The sequence below is a fragment of the Schistocerca serialis genome, chromosome 7 (genome assembly GCF_023864345.2).
Source record: "Schistocerca serialis cubense isolate TAMUIC-IGC-003099 chromosome 7, iqSchSeri2.2, whole genome shotgun sequence".
Lineage (NCBI taxonomy): Eukaryota > Metazoa > Arthropoda > Insecta > Orthoptera > Acrididae > Schistocerca > Schistocerca serialis.
This window is the reverse complement of record NC_064644.1, coordinates 595,109,421-595,130,250: the sequence shown is the minus strand read 5'-3', so window position 1 is coordinate 595,130,250 and position 20,830 is coordinate 595,109,421. Positions and strand designations below refer to the sequence as shown.

Genomic DNA, 20,830 nt, shown 5'->3' with positions numbered 1-20,830 from the left:
TGAGGGCTGACATACTCATCATCAAGGTTCTGGTCGACCACATGTAATCATCACAAGGGAGGATATTCTTCATATATGTGCCTGCAGTTTGAGAACAAGTAATGGACTCCCTGTAACATTCTGTGTGATCCCACACCATTTGTCAGAGACCAGCAGCAGTCGGGCTACAGAATTACTGCCCTATGTGCAGCCTGCCATTAACAACACAGCACAAATGGCTGCATTTGGAGTGATGGCATACCAGGAAGCACGGACTGCTGGTGAATGGTTCAGCAAAGAATAGTGGTTCTATATTACCTCAGATGACCACGTTAGTAAGCATGCAGTGACCTGGGGAGAAGGTCAAATTTTTCTAATGTTTTGGAGAGGCATAGCAGTCTTACTCTCGGCATCATGGTAGCCACTGGGTATGACTTAAGGTCATAGCTAGTAAGGATTGAGGGAACTGTGATAGTACAATGGTACATCATGGTCCTGCTGTGTCCTCCTGTGCTACCCCACAATATTGTGGTGCAATTTTTTAACAGGACAATGTGTGTCCACACATAGCATGTCTTCATGAACTGTTTGCAAGATGTTCAGGTACTCCAGTTCTGTTCCCATTGGTTCTCAACTCAGTTTCAGTGCCAGTGTACAGGATATTGTGGACCACTTACAGCAGTTGTGGACCAGCTTGCTTGAGGTGAAGATACAAAGTCTTTACAACATCCACCCAAATCAGATTGGTGCATGCATCCAGGCTGGATGAACTGCAGTGTCATACAGGTAAGTGAGCTCACACTGACAAGTTCCCTGTAAATTTGAATTGATTTTGTAATCACTGAAGTAACATCATATACCCTCTACACCCATGAAGTGTCAAGTCATTTCCTCCTCCCCTTCTTTGTGATTCACTTTTTTCGTCAGGCAGTGTATATCATATGCTATGAAATTTTGGTCAAAGTAAATAGAATATTTGATATTATACTTACTCTGTTTTTACTAATCATCTGTTCAGCAGCAAACACAGCATAGCCACATCTTGGACAGCCTTTCCCTTCAGCTGCTTTAGGTCCAGATGTTGGTTTGGCATCAAAGCTAAAAATAATTACACATAATGAAATTCATAGCAAAACATTATTTTACAAAAATCCTGGTTAGCTAAATCATTCAAAATTTCTGGACTGTAAGGTAGAAAAGTTGCCCAGAACCAAAGGTCAAGAAAGATGCAAAAAGAGAGAATAACAAGAAAATTACCACTGAGATCAAATGAGCAACAGCTGGAATGTCATTGTCAATCTTCTGTTGTCTGTGGCATTTGAGAAGATGCCTAGAAAATATTTCCCTCTTAATCCTGGCAATGTTCCATTATCCTTCTTTCAAGAATTTCATGTTTCCCAAAGTTAATGAAACTGTCAGTTTTTTTTGTTAGTATTGTAAATTTGTTACCTTTTAAACAGCCTACATCTTTTATTTTTATTTGGCTATAAATGTTGGGAATGAAGGTGTTTTGTGGTTTGGAAAAATGCAAGTTATGTATAAATATTTGGTTGTTGCCTTGCATTCAGTTAGCTACCCACAATTATATCCATGTATTTCTGAGATTATAAATGCAGATAAAACTTAAAGATGTCAGTATTATTAATCAGCTTGTTGTCTACAGATATGTTTTTCCTGTAGAACAATAACACTGCTACTGTTTGAAATTATACACTCCTGGAAATTGAAATAAGAACACCGTGAATTCATTGTCCCAGGAAGGGGAAACTTTATTGACACATTCCTGGGGTCAGATACATCACATGATCACACTGACAGAACCACAGGCACATAGACACAGGCAACAGAGCATGCACAATGTCGGCACTAGTACAGTGTATATCCACCTTTCGCAGCAATGCAGGCTGCTATTCTCCCATGGAGACGATCGTAGAGATGCTGGATGTAGTCCTGTGGAACGGCTTGCCATGCCATTTCCACCTGGCGCCTCAGTTGGACCAGCGTTCGTGCTTGACGTGCAGACCGCGTGAGACGACGCTTCATCCAGTCCCAAACATGCTCAATGGGGGACAGATCCGGAGATCTTGCTGGCCAGGGTAGTTGACTTACACCTTCTAGAGCACGTTGGGTGGCACGGAATACATGCGGACGTGCATTGTCCTGTTGGAACAGCAAGTTCCCTTGCCGGTCTAGGAATGGTAGAACGATGGGTTCGATGACGGTTTGGATGTACCGTGCACTATTCAGTGTCCCCTCGATGATCACCAGTGGTGTACGGCCAGTGTAGGAGATCGCTCCCCACACCATGATGCCGGGTGTTGGCCCTGTGTGCCTCGGTCGTATGCAGTCCTGATTGTGGCGCTCACCTGCACGGCGCCAAACACGCATACGACCATCATTGGCACCAAGGCAGAAGCGACTCTCATCGCTGAAGACGACACGTCTCCATTCGTCCCTCCATTCACGCCTATCGCGACACCACTGGAGGCGGGCTGCACGATGTTGGGGTGTGAGCGGAAGACGGCCTAACGGTGTGCGGGACCGTAGCCCAGCTTCATGGAGACGGTTGCGAATGGTCCTCGCCGATACCCCAGGAGCAACAGTGTCCCTAATTTGCTGGGAAGTGGCGGTGAACTCCCCTACGGCACTGCGTAGGATCCTACGGTCTTGGCGTGCATCCGTGCGTCGCTGCGGTCCGGTCCCAGGTCGACGGGCACGTGCACCTTCCGCCGACCACTGGCGACAACATCGATGTACTGTGGAGACCTCACGCCCCACGTGTTGAGCAATTCGGCGGTACGTCCACCCGGCCTCCCGCATGCCCACTATACGCCCTCGCTCAAAGTCCGTCAACTGCACATACGGTTCACGTCCACGCTGTCGCGGCATGCTACCAGTGTTAAAGACTGCGATGGAGCTCCATATGCCACGGCAAACTGGCTGACACTGACGGCGGCGGTGCGCAAATGCTGCGCAGCTAGCGCCATTCGACGGCCAACACCGCGGTTCCTGGTGTGTCCGCTGTGCCGTGCGTGTGATCATTGCTTGTACAGCCCTCTCGCAATGTCCGGAGCAAGTATGGTGGGTCTGACACACCGGTGTCAATGTGTTCTTTTTTCCATTTCCAGGAGTGTATTTGTCATTTATTATCTGTAAACACCAATTGTCAAACAAATGGCTGAACATAGCCAAAATTATTTCATTTTGTAATGGACATACTTTTTAATTTGAGCCCAAGGAAAGAACGTTTTTAAAAGCCAACAAATTTGAAAGAAATATACACCATTCTCATGTTATGTTATGTTATGTTAACTGGGGACCAAGAAACGATGGAGAGGCTCCGTCCCTGCCACAGCTGCAGTGGTCTGCAACCCCACGATGACTATCACAATCCACTTCACGCCTCCACCACCCCACACCGAACCCAGGGTTATTGTGCGGTTTGGCCCCCGGTGGACCCCCAGGGAATGTCTCACACCAGACGAGTGTAACCCATATGTTTGCGTGGTAGAGTAATGGTGGTGTACGCGTACGTGGAGAACTTGTTTGCGCACCAATCGCTGACATAGTGTAGCTTAGGCGGAATAAGGGAAACCAGCCCGCATTCGCTGAGGCACATGGAAAACCACCTAAAAACCATCCACAGACTGGCCGGCTCACTGGACCTCGCCACAAATCCGCTGGGCAGATTCGTGCCGGGGATCGGTGCTCCTTCCCACCTGGAAAGCCATGTGTTAGACCGCACGGCCAACCGGGCGGACCACCATTCTCATAAGTAAAACAACAAATCATTATCTAAAAAAGAAGAAAAGGGAGAACTCTAAAATTCTCTATTTTTTGTCACAAGAGCATCATTTGGACAAGTGTACCTGAGTCTGAAAAAATATATAAAGCAGTTCTATCGCAAACACATTGTCTTTCATGACTTAGAATCATTGTTTCTTCTACTTCTTTATACTGTAGGACTTTGTCAAGATACTTATTTTGCAATCTGTCAACTAAGTTGGTGATCAATGACACTTAACCTGTTGAAATTGTGCCTTATCTTTGTTACCAAGGTCTGATACAAGCTTCATTGTTGAAAATGATATTGAATGCATTTATTATTCATATTTCCAACAGAGAAAATGTGAGAGAAGACTTTAAATATCATTCACTAGCTCAAGTTATTTTGTATCACTGTGTTGTTGAAACAAATTTGTGATTACTTTATAGTTGCTACTTTAGACAGTTACACCAATTGTGTTTACTGTGGCAATTTTATTCCTGCAATTGTTACATCTGAGATAATGAGGCAATAAAATACACAATGAACACTGATGGGTCCAAGACAACATATTTTTATCTTCCTTTTGTGTCTCGTATATGAGTATTAAATGAGGTGACACAATGGTTAAGACAGAGGATTTAATTTTTTAAACAATGGGCTACATGATGTTCTTTTTTGGACTAACCACATTTCTTATGATTCTCTTTTGAAGTGTGAGTACCAACATCTCATTCATCTGCACAGTTCTAAAATTCTACAAATATAGACTAGATGATGCATGACATGAGCGGTGACTTACTATGGTGTTGTAATTTCTCCATCGGACACCAGTGTCGGTGCATGACCATAGCCAAAGCCCTTAGGACCAAATTTCTTTCCATAACAAGCTCTGCAATAGATTTCTCGATCTGGTCCATCACATGCCAGTACAGAGTCCAGAGGTCGATGGCAAGCATTACAGTTGAAACATTTCTTGTGCCACATCTGTTAGGAGAAATAAATTTATCTCTATAGGACTATTTAAACACCCGAAAATAAAATCATTTTTCTCAAGTCTGTACTTCTGTTATTGATAGAATTTTAGCATTTCTCCAGCCTACTACATGTTTCTTAAGGAAAGAATATGTCATTCTTTCTGTTGTGTACAAAAAATGGATATCATTTAATCCATTGGTATATATTATGAAATTAGCATAGTTTTAGAAAATATAGATAACTGCGTAACTCAAAGAAGAGAATGCATGCTAACTGAACAGAATATACTAGTTGGAGGATACGTTCCATCTCTGATCAGTCACTTCCAAGGTGCATGCATAAGGATCTTTGTGGTGTGTCAGCTTTTAGAGATGAATTGTTTCATTGTAATTATACTCTTCCTGCACAAAGTAATGTTTTTATGAAGCATAACAATGATAAATAAAAATGAGGAAAAGCATAGCAGTACAAAGACTTAATTAGCTTTGAGCTATTGCTCTTTATGCACACACTTTACGAAAATGACCACACAGTCACTCAAACACCTACAGGTCAGTTCTTTGGGTATCACTGTGGCTGTTCGTAAGAAAATATGAATTTGAAGAGTAGTAACTTAAAAGCTTCTAGGCATCAACATCTGGTTGCTATTCCTGATTTTAATTTATTGTTCCCATCCAGGCATTCATGTCATTGAAGTGAAAAGAGAGAGAGATCATTTATGTACTGCTGCCAAAATCTGAGCAATTTGAGTGGCAGAGAGATTGATTCTGCAGTCATTTTAGCATATGCTATAGGCATACTACCATTTTCTATCAAATCTTAAATTAATAAATTCTTCAATGGTTTACCCTTCACTGGCACTTAACAAACAAAATCTCTGTAAAACACCAGGGCCCAGACAAATAAAATTCAAAATTTTACTGTAAGTTATACAGATAGATTATGAAATTGGAAAATAAATTTCTGGCCTTTAAACCAACTTAATGTATCATACAGATTGTTCAAAATTAGCCTTTTCACAAACAGAAGTCTCCAAAGATAAAAAGGTGGCAGCAAGAAGCCGGAACATGGCTTTTGTCTTCACTCTTCTCTTTTATTTTTAAAGAAATTTGTGGTATATATTTCTAAATAGATGGGGCTCAGTATCACCTTCTATATTGTAATAAGACTTTTTCTCTCTGAAATTGTTAACAACAACCACCCAAAACTGAGTTCCCAAAAAAGAAACTTCCTCTAGCAGCATTCAAGAAGTAATTATTTACTGTTGTCTTGGTCATGAGAAAGGGGTTGAGTTGCCACTTTTGAAAGTGCTAGAGTTCTTCAGCAAATATTGACTGTAAGTCTCTTGGTACTCAATTAAGGGAATAACATTCTAACTAAATTAGCAATTTTCTTTTCAAAAGAACATTAATAAGTCTTCCTGGTTGGACACAGTAAAACTGAGGTGATTGACATGGCATGCCAGTAAAGGAAATCTTAGGATTTGGGTTCAAACTGCAGTTTATCCTGAGATTTTTCTAGCATTTAATATGAGTTTCACTGATTCAGAATCTTGTGTATGTCTAAAAAATGGCAACATGTTCTATGGTTGAGACTGCAAGTACCAATTTTGCTCATCACTTCCATCTGCCCTTAATACACAGTTTGATGTTCAAATCAACCTCCAGTTTGATGATAGCTTAACCTCTTCTTTGTTGTTACTTTATTTATTTTTTTCTCTCATACATTTACTCAGTTTTGCTAATTTACTCCTTATCCATAACTATCAGTTTCCATTTTTCAATTACGTGCTTTCATCAGCATTTCATTTTAATATTAATGACAGTACTATTTTACATCTGATAATAGAGATTATTTGCTTTTAAGCAATTTTACTAGCATGTTGTCTAATACTCTTTGAATAACTGATAGGGGTAAACATTGCACAATTAACACAATTTGTTAGTATCCTCCTTCCTATTGTTGAACCTGACAATGGGAAAAGAACTGACACTCCACAAATCAATCCTTGTTTCTCAGAACTCTGAAGGAGACACTTCTTCAGTGCCACACTCCTGCCCAGTTCCCAAAATTTCTGTCCCTCTCCTAGCTCTCTGCCACCCTTCCTTGACCCCTGCCCTCCACTCTGCTTCCTTCCCATCCCCACTACCTTGTTGCTCTTATTCATTCTCTCTGATACCACCCTCACTGTAGTCAGATTTCAGCACAATGACACCGAAAATGGAAGTGTACATATGTTCGTGTCTCTGTTTGATAACTCTGAACAAGGACACACTGCTATACAATAATAAAACATCTCATAGAATTAGAAAGTCAAAACATCTTGAAGAGGCAAGGGATCCCAGTAACATTCAGAACAAACAACACAGTTAAAAAAAAAAGGCTAAGACCAGACAAAAGAACCTCAGACAAATTCAGCAATGCTGGAATATACCAACTTACATGTACCTCCTGTCAAGTCAAATACATAGGACATAGAAGCACAAATTCCTGAAAGAGGTACACAGAGCACAAGAGAGCTCTAAAGAGTGACAGCACATATTCCACTTCCACAGAACTCCTAATGAACAAAAATAATAACCCCACTAATATAGAAAGTGATCTACACATTCTGAAATGCAATAACAGTTTATACCAACACCTAACAATACAAGAAAATTATTACATACAAAAGGCTATAGTGGGAGGGAAAAATGTAATAATCACAAACACAACACTTTACAATAACATACTATTTACTATTCTGAGAGAACTGACGCTTGAAACAGAACAGAAAACTCCCCCATCACACAGAGAGGCATATATAAGGGGCAGAAGTCATTAGAACTCTCGTTACAATTTTTATAGCCTTCTTACAACATGCGATACATTTCTTGCGACACATGCGAACAGCAAGATCGTGTAATGTTTTGGATTATGAACGAAATGCAAAAGTTATGTTTTTTTTGTGTATAAAAGTAGTGGCAAACTGTTAAATGAACGTGAGCACATAAAAACTGTGTAACAACCTAGTACACACCAAAACTGTATCCGCAACACTACTGTAATCCAAAGTGTATAACACTGACATACATAAGTTCACTTTCTTGTATTTGTTTACTAAAAGTCACTCTCAAAGTTGCTGATGACATGACGTATGCCGAGAAAAGGGGCAAAAGAAAATTACAGAAAATATGTCTCAGACAGTGACAACAATTTTAAAACCATGCTGTGATGTACAGTAAATAATGTATTATGAAAGTATCTGCAGAAAAAAACAGACACTACACATGTAATAATGTTTTACAATGTTGTATAATTATGTTATTTCTGCATGTTTTAGAATTAAAGAACCCACTGATGATGGTGATATTTGTTGCTGAAACTAGTTTGGGGTCTAAATAAATAACAAAATTGTTTTGCATTGAGGTGGACCCACAATTTGCATATTGTTGTTATTCCTAACACTTGGTTTAAGATTCACAAAAGAAGGTTGTGTAACTGACCAGAACTTATTGCTTATTAACTGTAGATTAAAACTGAAGAAATTGGAAAAAGGTCGGAAATTAATGAGATGGGACCTGGATATGCTGAAAGATAGAGGTACTCAAGGTACCCTCCGCCACACACCATTAGGTGGCTTGCGGAGTATAGATGTAGAAAGAACCAGAGGTTGCTGAGAGTTTCAGAGAGAGCATTAGACAATGGTTGACTAGAACTTGGGAAAGGAATACAGTAAAAGTCACATGGGTAGCTGTAAGAGATGAAATAGGGAAGGCAGTGGAGGATCAAATAGGTAAAAATACAAGGTCTAGTAGAAATCCTTGGGTAACACAAGAGATATTAAATTTAACTGATGAAAGGAGAAAATATAAAAATGCAGCAAATGAAGCAGGCAAAACAGAATACAAACATTTAAAATATCATATTGACAGGAAGTGTAAAATGGCTCAGGAGGGATGGTTAGAGGACAAATGTAAGGATTTAAAAACATGTTTCATTAGGTGAAAGATAGACATCACAATAGGAAAACTAAGGTGGCCTTTGGGGAATAGAGAATAGCTCTATGAATTTCAAGAGCTCAGATAGGAGACCAGTCCTGAGCAAGGAAGGGAAAGCTGGAAGGTGGAAGGGGTATACAGAGGTTGAAACAAACTTGAAGGCAGTATTATAGAGAGGGAAGTGGACATAAATGAAAATGAGATGGGAGATATGATAATGAGAGAAGAATTTCACATAGCTCTGAAAGATCTAAGATGAAACAAGGCCCTAGGAGTAGACGATATTCTGTCTGAACTACTGGCAGCCTTGGGAGAGCCAGCCTTGACAAAACTATTACATCTGGTGTACAAGATGTATGAGGCAGGCAAAATACCCTCCAACTTCAAGAAGAATGTAATAATTCAAATTTCAAAGAAAACAATTACTGTCAGGTGTGAAAAATAACAAACTATCAGTTTAATAAGTCATGGTGGCAAAATACTAACACAAATTCTTTACAGAAGAATGGAAAAACTGATACAAGCCTTGTAGTAGACCAGTTTGGATTCTGGAGAAATGTAGGAACATGCAGGACAACACTGTTCCTACGACATATCTTAGAAGATAGGTTAAGGAAAGGCAAACCTACATTTACAGCATTTGTAGACTTAGGGAAAGATTTTGACAATGTTGACTGGAATAATTTATTTGATACTCTGAAGGTAGTAGGGGTAAAATACACAGACTGAAGGGCTATTTACGACCTGTACAGAAAACAGACAGCAGTAATAAGAGTCAAGGGGCACAAAAGGGAAGCAGTGGTTGAGAAGGGAGTGAGACAGGGTTGTAGCTTATCCTTGATGCTGTTCAATCTGAACGTTGAACAAGAGGTAAAGGAAACCAAAGAAAAGTTTGGAGTACGAATAAAGTTCAGGGAAAAGAAATAAAAACTCTGAGGTTTGCTGAGGACATTGTAATGCTGTCAGACATAGCAAAGGACTTGGAAGAGCAGTTGAACAGAATAGACATTGTCTTGGGAGGAGGATATAAGATGAACATCAACAAAAGCAAAACATGGTTAATAGAACATAGTCAAATTAAATCGGATGATGCTAAGGGAACTAGACTAGGAAATGAGGCACTTAAAGTAACAGATGAATTTTGCTATTTGGGCAGCAAAATAACAGATGATAGTTGAAGTAGGGAGGATATGAGACGTAGGCTGGAAATAGCATGAAAAGCATTTCTGAAGAAGAGAAATTTGCTAAGGCTGCAGAAGAATGCCAAAGGTTAGATGGGTAGACCACATAACTAATGAGGAGGTACTGAATAGAATTGAGGAGACAAGAAGTTTGTGGCACGACTTGACCAAAACAAGGGGTCAGTTGATAGGACACATTCTGAGACATCAAAGGGTCGCTAACGTTTACAGTAAGCAGATTCAAAAGGATGTAGGTTGCAATAGCTATTTTCAGATGAAGAGACTCGCACAGGATAGAGTAGTATGGAGAACTGCATCAAACTAGTCTTTGGACTGAAGACCACAACAACAAGAACAACAATAAACACTCAGTGACTCAAGTAGTTGCCTTTACTCTTTCAATTATATGCATATAATTAATATTTTCTGACAAAATGTTTTCATTTGAAATGTGTTTTGTCATGCATACATCAAATAGAAATAAAATATTTTTCATTAAAATTTATCTGACATATTTTCCAGGTAATGTTGGGTTCAGGAACTTCTGAAACTACTATGGTGTTATATCACTGGATCTGAGCATCAGATTAAAACTTGTATCATGGTTACTGAGTGACAACAAACATCTCAATTCAAAACTTGCTGCATACCGTTCCCTTTGCCAGTTGTTGTTCAGCGGCAAATACTGCACCTCCACACCTTGGACAGCCTTGGCCAGCTGGAGCCTTTATTGAAGTTGTGTCTGGGTTGTAGAATGGCCTTGATGCAGAAATCTCCTCTTCCCTGATGTGGAAAAATACTTGTAGTTAACAAAAATAAAACATGACCCACAGACAACAGTCTTACAGAATGCACATGTGTGAAAAACAAGTATAACAGTAATATCCTACAACAAATCCATCAAATTAGTATTTTATTCCTATGAAAAGCTGCCTGTAAGACACTAACTGTTCACAAATAAAACTGAGAAACACGATTTCATTGTTGCTTTCTAACTTGTCCTATCCTATTACAATTTCCTTAACTTTTATTTTAATCCATTTATAGTCTCATTCATTCAATTTTCCTTTCTTGAATGCTGGAAAAGTAAATGGAGATGAGATGGGGGATAAGATGCTGCAAGAAGAATTTAACAGAGCACTTAAAGACCTAAGTGGGAGTAAGCCTCTGGAGTAGATGATATTCCTTTAGAATTATTGTAATCCTTAGGAGAGCCAGCCACAAAAAAACTATTCCACCTGGTGTGAAGATATATGACATAGGCGAAATACCCTCAGACTTCAAGAAGTAATAATACCAATCCCAAAGAAGGAAGTGCTGACAGGTGTGAATAATAACAAATGATCAGTTTAATAAGTCATGGTTGCAAAATACTGACATGAATTATTTACAGAAGAATGGAATTACTAGTAGAAGCCAACCTTAGTTCCAGAGAAATATAGGCAGTATTGTTTCTGTGACTTACCTTAGAAGATATGTTGAAGAAAGGTAAAACAATATTTAAAGCACGTGTAAATCTAGAGAAAGATTTTGACAATCTTGACTAGAACGTTCTGTTCAAAATTCTGAATGTAGCAGGAATGAAATACAAGAAGTGAAAGATCATCCACAGCTTATACAAAAACCAGATGGCAGTTATAGGAGTTGAAGGACATGAAAGGGAAGCACTTGTTGAGAAGGGAGTCAGACAGGATTGTACTTTATCCCCAGCATTATTCAGTCTCTACACTGAGAAAATAGTAAAGGAAACCAAGCAGATAACTGGAAAGGGAATTAAAGTTCATGAAGAAGAAATGAAAACTTTGATGTTTACCGATGAGATTGTACTTCCGTTCAGACGGCAAATGACTTGTAAAAAAATTGAACATAGTAGATACTGTCTTGAAATGATGTAATTAGATCAACATCAACAAAATTAAAACAAAGGTAATGGAATACAGTCAAATTAAATCTGACAATGCTGTGGGAATCAGGTTACAAAATGAGACACTAAAAGTAGTTTATGAGTTTTCCTATGTGGACAGAAAAATAATTGACAATGGTCAAAGTAGAGAGGATATAAAAGAACAACAACTTGCTGAAGAAGGAACCCCTAGTTTGAAAAATTATCATTTCCATCACTTTCTTGTGTGTGTGTGTGTGTGTGTGTGTGTGTGTGTGTGTGTGTGTGTGTGCGTGCGTGCGCACATGTGCGTGTGTGGGTGCGACCATGCACGTACGTGCACACACACGCACGTGCACACGCACGCATGTACACGCCTAAGCTTGCTGTTGCCTTACAAGTAGCAGTTTTGTTTATTGCATTATATCCCCTGCACAGATATACTACAACATAAAGTGCAAGGCATGTCCAGAAAGTAAGTTTCCATATTTTTTTAAACAAAGACAACATAATTACATGAGAAACTTTATTGGAAACAGGTACAGCAATGTTTGTGCTATTTTTTGACATAGCCACCAAAAGAATTGAGACACATGTCATAGTGTGGGATCAACTTTTGTATTCCTGTGTCATAGCTGCGCAGGGTAGCCGCGAGGTCTGAGGTGCCTTGTCACAGCCCGTGCGGCTCCCCCCCGTCGGAGGTTCGAGTCCTCCACTGGGCATGAGTTTGTGTGTGTGTGTGATCCATGGTGTAAGTTAGTTTAAGTTCGATTAAGTAGTGTGTAGGCTTATGGTCCGATGACCTCAGCAGTTTGGTCCCATATGACCTTACCACAAATTTCCAATTTTTTATTCCTGTGTCTTAGAAGTCTACCACCTGTAAATGGAACCAGCATGTGACAGTCGTCTTCAGCTTTTTATAATTGTCAAAATGCTGGCCAGAGGATAGAAATTTATTGAGGTGTAAGACAAGATGGAAATAACTGGGAGCAAGATCAGGACTGTACACTGGATGATCAAACAGCTCCCAGTTGAACTTCTGGAAAACAACTGCTGTACACTGATCTGTATGGGGATGAGCATTGTCATGTAGCAACACAACACCTGCAGCAAGCATGCCTCTTGTTCTGAATGGCATTTCACAGTTTTCACAGTAATAGACAGCATTCACTGTTTCACCTCTGGGTAGGAAGTCTATGAGTCCAGAATGAGCTCCCTGTCCCAGAACCCTGTGCACATCATTTTCTGCACTAAAACAGTCTGTTTGAATTTCATTTTGACCAGAGATCCACTATGATGCCAATGCATTGACTGCTGCTCGGTTTCTGGGATCAAGTGAGAAATCCACATATCATTGCCTGTGACGATCCTGTTGAGGAACTCATCATGTCATCATGATACTGCTGCAGAAATGTCAGTGCTGCTCCAAAGTGTTTCATTTTGTGCTTTTTGGCACCCCTCTGGCACACAATTTCAAGCAACAAGGATCATGATATATGCGGAGAATGGCTGCTGAGCTCTGTTATCATGAAGTGAGCTCCAGGTTGCACTGCCACACCAGCTCAGGAATGTTGTTTACTGTACTTTTCACTATGAACAGTTTGATGACCCTCAGAAAAAAACCCTACAACAGAGACACGCCATCTGTTTGCTCATGATGTTCTACCCATAGACCTGACAATGAATTTCAATGGGCACTATGTTTTATGCATTAAGGAACCTTATCACTGACCGAATCTCAAAGGCAGTGAGAGAAGGAATAACAGACACCATTTCAGGGCACTGTTGCACTGCTACTGGCACCAGGTGGGACATGCCCGACGGGCATCTGATTGTCACGTCACAGATCTGTTGCACACACCCAATTTTCCTGGCTAAATACGTCTGCTTTAAAGGGAACAACATCAGGAAACTTACTTTCTCAATGTGCCTCATATAATAAATCATTAATGCTTACGTTAAACCATCAGTCTGCAAAAATCCAGAGCCACAAGCAAATCCATAACCATGGGGACCAAACTTTTTTCCATAACAGGTCTTACAGTAGACATCACGGTCTGGCCCATCACAGGCCAGGATGGAGTCCAAGGTTTTAGTGCAGTCACGACATTTAAAACACTTCCGGTGCCATTCCTGAATAAAGAAAATGAAACATTAGTTTATAAGTTACAAGACAGTATAACTGACATTTAGCAATGAATAATTAGCAATCATTTGATATATTCTTTCATTTTTAGTGTTTAATTTTTTAAAAATCAAGACAGTTCAAGCTCAAGCATTATCTCAGTTACACTTGTGTTCTAATGAATGAACAATTCCAGCACTTTCCTGAAGTTATTTAATAAAACCGGAAAAGATCTAAATGAGAACAGCTGTACAGGGATTTGAACATGACTTCTCCCAAGCAGTCCACAACACATCATATTAGTTATGATTTATATTAATACTCAGCAGTTGCAATACTATCCTTGAAAAAATTGTGGGAATCCTTGAACAATGAGTTTTTGTTAAAGGAATCTTGATGAGGAAGCTCCAAACAAATGATTGCTTTCCATGCTATCAAATTAAATATGTATTTTGTCTACCTAGAATCAAACTTTTCTTACATTCGATACCAGAATTCCATTTTTGTTCTGGGGTTAGATGGTGTATAATCTCACAAAATGCTATTAATCAGGCTCAAGAAGGAACTGGATTTGCTGTACATACTGTGAAAATTAGTCTTATTCAGTCTAAAAGTGTACTTTTACCAGTAGCAGTCATTACACAACTGGTGGACAATAATCATTATCAGAAAATATCTCCAGTATAGTCTCAGTCAAGTAACTGATTCCTCCCCCCCCCCCCCCCCCCCCAAAAAAAAAAAAAAAAAGAAAAGAGCTAAGATCTGCCTAATGCTATCAGCAAAAATTTAGAAAACTTCTATTCTCAAACACATCAAAGATATTGTGCAAAAATGTTCATGTTTGAATTTCATAGATTCTGGAACTTGATTGTCGCAAAACCCTTGTAGCCCGCCTGATATTTTAAGGAAGAAACAAATCAGATGAATTATTGGAAAAAAAGTTAACTATAGACTCATGTCCTTGGAAAGGGATGATATACAATTAGGCAGTTATTCTCTAAATTCTGAGAGTGATCTTCAGCTTTTTTTTGTACTGTAACTGCACTGTGTGACTTTACTATTAGTGCTTTTCAGATTTGGTTCCATAGTAAGTTGAAATTTCTTTGAAAGACAACAATGTTTCCATTGAGATTGTATGTGAGCATAACTTCCCAACTAGGCCCAGAGGACTGTGTGATGCTGACCAGTCATTATTTTATTTTATGACTTGACATGCACAAAATTTTGTGTGATAATCATTATTTTATTATTTGACTTGCACACCATATTGTTCTTGCACTGCTCCTGATTTAGTTGTGTGCTTAAATAGAGATATATTGCACAAGTAAATAACCTGGTTGTTGTTTGAGTGCAACATGACATGTATTCATGGATGTATCCACCTGAAAATGGCTATACAGCCAAATTTTGCCTATAATGATTTGAATAAATCTATTGCGCAAACATACAGTCTCAGTACAAATTATACTGTGTTTCCTACTCTTTTTCCCTCTGACTATTACACCCATTCTTTCCTTCCCATTTGAACTGCTTTTTCTAAGGTGAGTATAGTCATAATGCCATGGTACAATACTTACACGGCCCTTCGCAAGCACTTGTTCAGCTGCATAAACAACACCACCACAACGAGGGCAACCTTTTCCTGGAGGTGCCTTGATCACAGCAGTATCAATCACAGTGGTTTTAGGTGCAGTTATTTCACTGGAAATGTAAGCAAACAAGTTTTTAATTGACATAGTCACTGAATAATGTTCAACAAACATAATACTTATATTGGGTGGTACAGACTCTATTCTGCTGCATCATCGTCATGCATAATACGAAATGTATAAAGTATCAAAATATGAAATGTATAAAAAGTATCAATCTGACTAATCATATATGTTTGAATTTTCTGAGTATGTGCATGTATGTTGGATTGCATTGGATGCAGTTTTGGGGTACTATATATGAAGAACTTCATGTTAGAAAGCCACTTGAGGAAACTCATGTATGAATTACACTAATACATTCATTGATAATCTAACTTGGAAACTGTGATCAAAAGTGACAGACTGCTTTCTAATCTGTGAAATAATGTGTGGTATTTCAGTCTTAATCTTTACAACTAGAACATATGATTCTAGTAGTTTAACATTTCAGAATTTCTGCACTGCCAGAGTTGCATTTGCTACATAATATTTTAATAAGCAAATCATGTTATCTATTTCTAATGAAATTTAACATTGCTTTATATATTCTTTGCAAATATAATATAATAAATTGGAAATAGCTGAGATTAACACTGCAAAAATAGTTTTCAAGAGGACAATGTTTGTTATGTACATATAATTACAAAAATGTTAGTTTTAAAATTACAGAATATGATTTATAAACATAAGTAAACATTTCATAATGACTACATCACAAAAGAAAGTTGATGTATGTTGCGAAATTTAAAAAAAAAATTATATATTTTAGGTGAAAAGTCCTAAAAATCATTAAAATTTATGGCTACCATAGGGAAAACATGAATGTACACCATATATACAAAAAACTACCACACACTGAAAGGGGAGGAACTAACAAGAGAAGTGCAAAATGCAAAAGGAATGGCTGCATGCTAAGAAAAATTGTGCACCATACAAAATGCCCAACTTCATAAAAACATGAGGTCTATGATACACAAAAACAAAACTGAAAATGAAAAATCAATCAGAGGTGTTGACAGCAAAAATTTCTGTGATCTAGTGCTTCTGATAGCACGCACCACAGGGTCTCAGTAATGCTGTATCTACAGAAAAGATCGTGATGTTGCATCCATGCAGCTTCTACAAGTTCCTTTAGGGGATTTTATCACATGAGCTACCTCTCATCTGTTATGTCTGATGTAAGACCAATTGTAAACCCTCCTCCATGCCCGACCCCTCGTGGACCAAAGCGTTTCCCATAGCAAACTGTGTGACAAAAAAGAGAAAAACTGCACTGTAATATAACTGACAATAAAACTGCCTTCAGGTTCAGATTAGATCATTCCAGCCATAACTTCAGTGTTGTGTATGATTAATGATGAAATTATTGCAAATACGTGTTTCCAGAAACTGAAAGTTTGAATATTAAAAGTATGAGCTACCCAGCTGGAGTGATCTTCTTCTGAGCCATGAAGGACTTTTCACTCTTACTTGCTACATACCCATTAGCTACAGCATCGCTCTGTAGAGCACCACCTCCTTGGCCATATCCATAACCCTTGGGGCCGAATCTCTTACCATAGCAGACTGCAGGATAACATGATGTACATTAGAACCAATTAATACACTGATGTGTTTTTATACAGTAAACTTCATGCAGAATTATGAACAGATTTGTAAGCACTTACTTAAAACATGAAAGCAGGCCTTTCATAAGTCTGCATTTATGCTTTAGATGTTTAACATTATTAATAAGTTCTTCTGGACACTAAAATGTAACATTTTTGTACATATCACTAATCTTTAAATACTGAACAATGGAAAATCCAGCATGGAATGTAACAATGTTATGAGAAGGAAAGTTGCTAATCACCATATAGTGGAGATGCTGAGTCTCACAATTAAAGCTTTTGGCCATTAAGGCCGTCAACAATAGACATACATAAGCATGTGCCCCCCCCCCCCCCCCCCCCCTCACACACACACACACACACACACACACACACACGCACGCACACACACACACACACACACACACACACACACACACGCAAATGGCATATGCGTGTGTGTGTGTGTGTTTGTATTGTTGATGAAGTCCTTAATGACCAAAGCTTTAATTGTGAGAGTCTTTTTGTCGGCCTATCTGCAAGTAAGCATCTCTGTTATATGATGAGTAGCAACTTTCCTTCTTATGATATCTTTAAAATATTGTTGTTACAAAAACAAATTAAATGCAGGCAACAGACTACCTATGTAAAAGAATGTGTATATCAAACTGTTAGTTTCACAGAAACCAGTGTTATGAAACTGTAAACAGAACAACGAAAGCACATCATACAAACAGCACACCAACAATGATTTTACACTCTGCTGTGTTCTCAATTGTAGTCTTACTACATTAAATCACACGTTTCTGTTAATTTAGTCAAAAATATCAAGCATTTGTTCATTTTGTGAACACATCTTTTACATTCATTAAAGTGATGTTTGATAGCTGCAGAACTACGTTACACAATTAAGTAAATAATATTAGCTACAACACCCACAAGTAATCTATGTACAGTTCTAGGTCCTAGTAGTTACAATGCACAGCAAAACTCTTCACTAGATGAAAATATTAGGTCATTTCAGCACTGAACAAAGAGTATACATTGATTGTGGAAATCACAGCTCCTACTCCTTACACACCTTTGCAGTAAATGTCCTTATCAGGTCCTTCACAACAATTGACAGAGTCCAGTCGTTTCGAACATTCTGCACATTTGAAGCATTCCCTGTGCCAACCCTTGAAAATAATGAATTCAGGAATGATAATTTTATGTTGTGGCAAAGATGTAATCAGTTTGATTACTTTTCTGGTAATCACAATGTAGTGCAATAAATTCAAAGGGAAAGGTGTAATGGAAAGCCAATACTGTCCTGTTGAATTTTTTCTAAATAAATAGAAAGTTATGATGTACTTGTAAGAGGAGTTCTTCATGTATGTCATCTCCTCTCTTGATGTTCCTGTCTCCTAGAATGCTGGCCAAAATACAGTCAAAAGAGGAAGAAGAAGAACTCATTAAAAAAGCATCAGCACCCTGTTATAAAATCTATGGCTGGTTCATGTGAATACTCCAGCTTATTTTTAATCTGAAAAATGTGCAGAAAATTTAAGGAAAAAGTTATGTGGCACACACAAAAACAACATTCACGTGTAAAAACTGTAGCTAAGCTGTGATACAGTTTAATGGTATACAGCTAAATCCTCAGTGGAAAACATTCCATTAAAAAAACCACAAAGCATAAAGAATGCAGTGTCAAGCCAAAATTTCAGTTCACTGCTGATCAGGATACAGATGGCTTGCAGTAATATTTTAGCACAAATAAATTGTATCAAAACACTCTTTTCTTCAGTTTTTGTGATTCCAGAAAATGTGAATGTATTTGCAAACATATCCTGCTCTCATAATTTCAGATGAGAAAAAGGAAGCCATTCTTTTATATACAGGGTATTTCAAGAGATATAAAAAGTACAGCATATGATTGCAATATTTATTTAGAATGGTATAATGATAGCAGTCTCAGATCTGTAAAGTGAAACACTGGGAAACTAGTACTAACACCAATTTCACACATGAAAAGTAGAAATATAAAAATGAAGAGTTGCTGTTGAGGCAACAAATTTTTTTGTAAGATAATATAGAAACTCTTCCAGGAAAGGAGTTTGACATTAGTAAAAATTATGTGTCTGAGTGGCATGAAATATTAAATGCATCATAAAAATGACATGGTTGAATGTTTGCCATGAAACTGAATCAACAATTTTTTATCTGTTTGATGAGAGCATTGATGATGTGCAACACGCAAAGTGTTTTCTATAGCAACCTGTATCCTGAGTCAGCTTATTACAGGCCACAGACTGCAGCCTACCTTTACAGTAAATCTCTTTGTCTGGGCCATCATTGTGCGTGGTGGAGTCCAAGGCACGGCTGCATTGAATGCACTTGAAGCAGGTCTTATGCCAGCCCTGTTGTGTGGGGGGACATTCACATCTATATTGCACATAATGAACAACACTTGCAGCACTTCACACACTGGAAATTCTCAAATTATATGATTACAGCCTTCCTCTGCTCTGTATTTAAAATTACAGAAAAAAACAGTTCTTAAAGTTGAAGAGACATTTTTGGATATTTTGTAATTATACTCTTCACCTGATATTACTGATGATAGTAAAAAATTGGAACAAATGTGAGTAACCGTAAAATTCATTGAATGACATTTACATAATAGCACAGAATTACAAGATACAAGCATAAGTAGTAAAAATATATTCCTTTGGGGAAGATAAAGAATCATGTTTTTTTCTTAGTTTTAAGACAACAATGTTTACTTTACTAAAGGACCAAATGTACAAAATTTATGATTAGCTGTAAATAATTTTCCTTAACAGAGAAGCATTCAAGAATGAATTGAATATAAAAGGAGCTGTAAACATGGGAAGCATAGTATAAAATAGGATAGCATGAAATAGGAAAAAGTACTTAAGTATGAATACTGACACTATGCAACTGTAAAGAATGTAAATCTTCTTACCACTGTGGTATAGGCATTTACTTAAGAAAAATGGTTGAACATTTTCCACTATCCAAAATCAGTATTTTGTTCTCACAGAGTTGGATTGGAAAAGGCAGAATGTGACAGGAGCAGAAAGCAATAAAATATAGTATGAAGATGGATTCCACCATTGGAATGTATACTGCAGAGACAGGCTGGACAGAGAAGGGGGAGGCATGTTTATAGCGATAAAAAGTGCAATAGTATCTAAGGAAACTGAAGGAGATCCCAAATGTGAAATAATTTGGGTGATGGTCACGGTTAAAGCAGGCTCAAACATGGTAATTGGATGTCTCTATAGGCCCACTGGCTCAGCAGCTGTTGTGGCAGAGCACCTGCAGGAAACTTTGGAAAATATTTCGAGTAGATTTTCTGACCATGTTATAGTTCTGGGTGGGGATTTTAATTTGCCGGATATAGACTGGGAGACTCAAACGTTTATAGTGGGTGGCAGGGCCAAATAATCCAGTGAAATCTTTTTAAGTGCATTATCTGAAAACTACCTTGAGCAGTTAAACAGAGAACTGACTCGTGGCGATAACATATTAGACCTTCTGGTGACAAAGAGACCCGAACTATTTGAAACAGTTAATGCAGAACAGGGAATTAGTGATCATAAAGTGGTTACTGCATCGATGATTTCAGCCATAAATAAAAATATTAAAAA

At 38.3% G+C, this 20,830-nt stretch overlaps 1 protein-coding gene across 4 annotated transcripts in view; it reads right to left on the bottom strand.

Annotated features, from left to right (window-relative positions):
- Window positions 1–20,830, bottom strand: part of LOC126412867 (muscle LIM protein Mlp84B-like) — a 58,867-nt gene that overhangs the window by 5,250 nt on the left and 32,787 nt on the right. The window contains exons 5-11 of one of the 4 annotated variants that reach the window (XM_050082742.1): window positions 19,477–19,573; window positions 17,064–17,148; window positions 15,469–15,592; window positions 13,724–13,899; window positions 10,535–10,667; window positions 4,548–4,732; window positions 972–1,077 (exon numbers count right to left, since the gene is read on the bottom strand). In XM_050082742.1, the coding sequence (XP_049938699.1) occupies window positions 972–1,077; window positions 4,548–4,732; window positions 10,535–10,667; window positions 13,724–13,899; window positions 15,469–15,592; window positions 17,064–17,148; window positions 19,477–19,573 (906 nt within the window). Of the gene's footprint in view, window positions 1–971; window positions 1,078–4,547; window positions 4,733–10,534; window positions 10,668–13,723; window positions 13,900–15,468; window positions 15,593–16,739; window positions 16,828–17,063; window positions 17,149–18,252; window positions 18,350–19,476; window positions 19,574–20,830 lie in introns of all 4 variants that reach the window. The other 3 variants (XM_050082739.1, XM_050082740.1, XM_050082738.1) reach the window with 3 other exon arrangements.